This window comes from Cryptosporidium ryanae (assembly GCF_009792415.1).
Source record: "Cryptosporidium ryanae isolate 45019 chromosome Unknown contig_80, whole genome shotgun sequence".
NCBI lineage: Eukaryota > Apicomplexa > Conoidasida > Eucoccidiorida > Cryptosporidiidae > Cryptosporidium > Cryptosporidium ryanae.
Window position 1 is genome coordinate 1 of NW_027125540.1, and position 6,043 is coordinate 6,043.

General features: G+C 34.3%; 1 protein-coding gene across 1 annotated transcript; it reads left to right on the forward strand.

Annotated features, from left to right (window-relative positions):
• Positions 1-16: 16 nt before the first annotated feature.
• Positions 17-5,995, forward strand: FG386_003517 (type I fatty acid synthase; the record flags this gene model as incomplete). The annotated part of the gene is made up of 1 exon (XM_067342785.1): positions 17-5,995. A coding segment is annotated over one exon (5,979 nt), but the record flags the coding sequence as incomplete, so codon positions are not given.
• Positions 5,996-6,043: the final 48 nt, after the last annotated feature.

The following is a 6,043-nucleotide window of genomic DNA, read 5'->3' on the forward strand; positions in this document are numbered from 1 at the left end:
ATGGACGAATGAAGAAATGAAAAATAAAAGGCCAGATGTTAAATATAAAACAGTAGCAGTAGATGTGATGATGGAGGAAAATCCAGTTTGGTTTGGCGAGATGTTAGCTAGGATTAAGAGACGTGTTGAAAGTGGAATGATTAAACCATTACCATTGAAAATATTTAACATGAGAGGATCAGAAGAAAATGGTATAGATGCATTTAGGTTTATGCAAAGAGCTCAACATATAGGTAAAGTTATTATTAAAATTCCTTCCATTTCTTCTGAAAAGAGTAATGAAATAGAGGAATGCTTAATTACAGGTGGTAGTGGTTCTTTGGGTTTTGTTTTGACAGAATATTTAGTAAATGAAGGATTTACAGAAATCAAGATAGTCTCTAGATTTGGGCCAGAAAAACAAAATAAATTATTAAGAGACAAATGGTATGAACTTACAAGAAGAGTTTCGAGTAACATGGGTAACAATAGAAAAGGAATAACATTCTTGAATTGTGATGTAAGTAGTGAAGAAAGCATGACGAAACTTATAAATACAGAGTTCAGTAATTTAAAACATGTTTTTCATTTAGCAGGTGTAATATCAGATGACAAAATGGAACTACAAACTCGCGAGAGCATAGAAAAGACATATAAACCGAAAGCAATTGGTGCATGGAATTTGCATAGGGTCTTTGACAAGCTTGGTATTGAAAAAGAAATAAGAAGTTTTGTTTGCTACTCCTCAATCTCCTCAGGTTTGGGTAATTTTGGCCAAACTAACTACTCTGCTGCAAATTCTTGTCTAGATTCGTTAGTTGAATATAGGAGAACAAAAGGGTTGCCGGCTACAAGTATTCAATGGGGAGCTTGGGAGGGTGAAGGAATGGCATCAGGAATAACTGAAAGTGCTAAAATGTTAGGTATGGATTCAATATCAAATAAACTTGGAGAGCTCTTAATAAATGATATTTTGACTGAAGTCCATTATAATCTCAAAGATGGGACTGTGATGTGCTTACCGATAAAATGGAATGTTTACTTTGACTTTGTTTATGCAGGCGAAAGAATACCAATGTTTTCAAATATTAAGACGAAGGAAATAAATGAAAATAATGAATTTAATATTATGAGCAGCATTCCTGATGAAGAAAGGGAGGCTTATATTGAAAAACATATAGTTTTAATTGCCAATTCTGTACTCGGTGTGGAGATAAAATCATTCGATCAGCCATTACAAGATCTTGGAGTTGATTCGTTGGCTGCATTGGAGTTTAGAAATGCTTTGTCAAAGAAGTTCAATATAAAACTTTCTGCTACAACACTTTTTGATTACCCCACTCTGAAAGGAGTAAAAAACCACATATATGAAAAGGTATCAACAAGAAAATGCAGTAATGGAGTAAATGACATTTTACCTAATTCCTTGAATTATAATATTAATACCCCGGATAACACAGGTGTAATTGTTGGTATGGCTTGTAGATTACCTGGCGGATCAAACACACCTGGGACTCTGTGGAGATCACTTATGCTCGGTTACTCAAAAAATCCACTGACAGGGAAAAAATATAACTCTATTAATGGCTCATTCTGTGCATCGAAATTTATTCCAAATCAAAGATGGAATCATAATTTGGTTTATAATGTTGACCCAGACAAGTCAGGAAAATGTTATTCTTACCAGGCGTGCTTTATTGACTCGATTGATCTTTTTGACAATTCAAAGTTTGGAATTACGAACATTGAGGCCAAACACATGGATCCTCAACAAAGGATAATGTTGGAGACATCTTATGAAGCTATTAAGGCTGCAAATATTAAAGAAGAGTCGATTGTTGGACAGCAAATTGGAGTTTTTGTTGGCTGTTGTTCAAATGATTGGTCTTACCTACAGAGTAGAAGAGGGATGGCTTCATTCACTGGAACTGGGGCTGCCAATACAACTATTTCAAATCGCGTTTCTTATGTTTTTGGAATTAGAGGCCCAAGCATGACAATAGATACCGCATGTGCATCTTCGCTAACTGCAACTTGCGTGGCAATGGATTGTCTTAAAAACAATGAATGCATTGGTGCAATTGTTAGTGGAGTGAACGCATTACTATCTCCCAATTTGTTCATTGCATTCTGCAAGGCTAGAATGCTTTCACGTGATGGAAAATGCAAAACGTTCGATGCATCTGCAGATGGGTACGTAAGAGGTGAAGGATGTGGATCTATATTTATACTGAACCAAAGAGAGCAGAAGAAGTTGGAAACACCTGTTCTTGGAATAATAAAGGGGTGGGGCTGTAATCATGTAGGAAAAAGTGCCAGCTTGACTGCACCAAATGGCCCTGCACAAGCAAATGTAATTAAAATGGCATTAAACAACGCAAGAATAAAAGAATTTGAAATAGACTACATTGAAACTCACGGAACAGGGACGGCTTTAGGTGACCCTATTGAGCTCGGTGCATTAAAGAGTATTTTTGGTGGTAAGAGTGAATCAAAAAGGTCAAAACCACTAGTTCTTGGTGCATTGAAGACAAATATCGGTCACCTAGAGGGTGCTGCAGGAATTGCGGGGTTAATAAAATTAATAATGGTCCTTTCGCACGCAACAGCACCTAAGTTAGCTCATCTAACGAAGATTAATCCACATTTAGATTTGGAAAATTTTCATGTTATTATCCCACAAAATGTTACGCCTTTAGATTCTTCCAAAACCAAACTTTACGGAGGTGTAAGTGGATTTGGATTTGGTGGATGTAACAGCCATGTAATTATCGAATCTGTTGAAAAAAAACAACAAAATTATTTCGGAGATTCAGAAAATCTTGTAAGGAGTATAGTATTTGTATTTGCTGGTCAAGGATCTCAATATGTAAATATGTGCAAGGAATTATATGAAAAGGAACCTATATTTAGAGAAAATTTAGATCTTTGTGATAAAATAGCGTCTAAAATAATAAACAGATCATTGATTGAAATTATATACCCAAATAAAAAAACAACAGACGCTTTTAATTCAGATCAGAAGCTACTTAATGACACTCGTTATACACAACCAGCAATATTTTCAGTTGAATATTCACTCGCAAAGTTGTGGATATCAAAGGGAATTCAACCTGATAAAGTACTTGGTCACAGTCTAGGGGAGTTCGTGGCGGCTGCAATTAGTGGAGTAATGGATATTGAGGATGCAGTAACACTGGTGACTCAGAGAGCAAATATAATGGCATCAACTCCTGCATTTGATGGAATAATGGTTGCATGTAGGCTTTCTGAATTGAAAGTAAGGGAAGCAATAAAAAAATTAGAGCTGGAGGATACTGCATCGATTGCTGCAGTAAATGGCCCAAAAAGTGTTACTATATCTGGGAAGAGGGATTCAGTTATGAAAATTTTAGAGCATTTAGAGATTGGAAATAAATACCGTCAATTAGAAGTCTCGCATGCATTTCATTCACCATTGGTGAGTGTTGCATCAAAAAAATTTGGTGACTTGGTTGATAAAATAAAGCTTAGAATCCCTAATATTGAGTTTATTTCTACGGTTACAGGAGAAGCTGAAAGAGAGTCATTAGTTACCTGTGAATACTGGAAAAAACACATACTTAAAACTGTCAGGTTATCAGATGCAGTTACGTCAATAATTGAATCAAGTAACTCATCTCTAACTTTTGTTGAAATTTCCTCTAAGCCAGTACTTTCTCAATTATTAAAGGCATTAATTCCATCAAATTCTGACAATAAAATAACTGTTGTATGCACAAGCAAATCACAGGATTCTGACTTCAACTATGAAGAGCCATTGAATAAAGTGTCTGAGTTGTTATTTGGAAACAAATACAACACAAAAAATATTAATGACTTGGATGACGATTCCTGGAGATACAGGATATTAAAGAGAAGACAGTTTTCGTGGAATACTACAGTTCACCCTATAATTTCACCTTTACATGACTTTAATGACGTTGAGTGGGTAAAAGAGAATGTTCAGATCAATAAACCAAGTAGAAAGAATCCACTAGATAGACTCGAATTTAATTGCTCGATAGGAATGGAGTTACTTGATCTTTTAGATAATCACAAAGTACTGGGACAGTCAATTCTACCTGGAGCGGCCTATGTTGACTTTATTGCAACATCAGTGTTGAACTATGCTACCTCACAATTGACTCTTGGAGAGATTAATTCAATTCCAGATTGGATAAAGATGAAAGGTATATTCTTTAGAAGTCCCTTCCTTCTATCTTCTGCTCATCAATACAAATTTTTGAACCCCAAATCAAAAAATACAACTCGTGATGAATCAAACAATTGTATCTCCGATTTTAATATAGTGGTCTCAAAAGGAAATAATTGTCATATTAGCATTGAATCTCAAACCGGCATTGATGAAGAAAAAGTAATTTATGCTACATGTGATGAATTTGATTACATTTCAAATAATGAAGCACAAAAAAGGAGTTCGTGCATATTAGCTGAGTGGCCGGCTGAAGAATTGATTTCTAGTTCAGAAAAAATTTCAAGTGAAAAAATATATGAAAAAATGTCCATAGCTGGATTGCAATATGGTTCAAGATTTAAAACGCTGAAAGAAATGTGGAAAATAACAACTAATTCCGCTGTTGGAATAATACAGAACGAATTTCTAGATAATATTCAAGAAAATTCATTAGATCCACTATCTGTAAATGAAACTTTTATGAATGAAAATGGGTTCACTGTTCATCCGACTCTACTCGATGGCGTTTTACATATATGTGCCCCATTACTCGAGGATGGGACAAAAGAATCACTTAATAATTCAAGACAACCAATATTGGTCCCAGTGAGTATTAATGAATGCATTATATCCTCAAAAGTTGAAACAAGTAAGTACATTAAAGGGGATAAATACTTTGCATTTGTCCAGCTTATAAATTCGGATAAAGACGGAGCAATAGTAGATGTTTCACTAAAAAATGCATCTGGGGTTCCAATTGCTATTATTTTTGGAGTTTCTCTCAGATACATTAAGAATGGTGTAATTTCAACTCATTCAATTAAACAAAACATTGTACCAAAGGAATTACTTTGGAGAACTCAATGGTGTGAGGTATGCAAAACTATCAAAAAGTCAGAAATTGACTCGTTGATCGAAATTATAAATAGTTGCAATTTGGAAAAGAATTTGAGTGATGTGAGATCAAATATGGTCATTCAAAGACTTAGGGTTTTGATGTTTAGTAATTCTAACGTACTAAATAAAGATGAATTTAATTCTGACTACTTTATTACCAACGTTATTTGCAATGCAACCGAGCTAAGTTACAGTGAAATTGAAGCCGCTGTTTTTGAAAAGGAGTTTCAAGGGTTACCTCCTTCACCATCAAATGAATCTAAATGGGATCTCATTTGCCTTCATATTCCAAATACTAGTATAAAAAATGCTGTTGAATCTCTTTCACCCCTGCTTAACTTGTGCAAGTTAGTCGGTACAATGTATGAAAATAAGAAAAGATGGATTCCAAAGGTTACTGTAATTACAGAAAACTCATTCTATATTAATGATTTTAACCTTGAACTAAATTTCAACTCTGGCATTTCCTCTTTTATTAAAAGTGCGAGACAAGAGTTGGAATTGTTGTCTGTTGGGAATACATCATTTGGATTAATTGATATTGAATCAACAGAAGAACTATTAAATGGAATTTTATTATCTCTTTCAAAAGATATACTTTGTGCCAATAAAAATGAAGACATTTTTAAAAATGATATTCTTTCTGAATCTCAGATATCATTTTTGAATACATCGTATGAACGCGAATATGCATTAAGAAGAATTAAAAATGAGGGTAAAATAAAAAATGAACAAAGTTATTCAATCTATGTATCAAGATTAGTAAGTTTAAGTGCAGAAATGAATATTCTTGGAAGTTCTAAGCTTAATATGAGCTCCAGAGGCTCAATTAATAACCTTGAGCTGCAACCATTGTCACTAGAGGAAAGGGTTCCACCTTCAAAGGAAAGAGTAGAGATTAGAGTAAGATCAATAGGTTTGAATTTCAGAGATGTATTGAATGTGATGGGA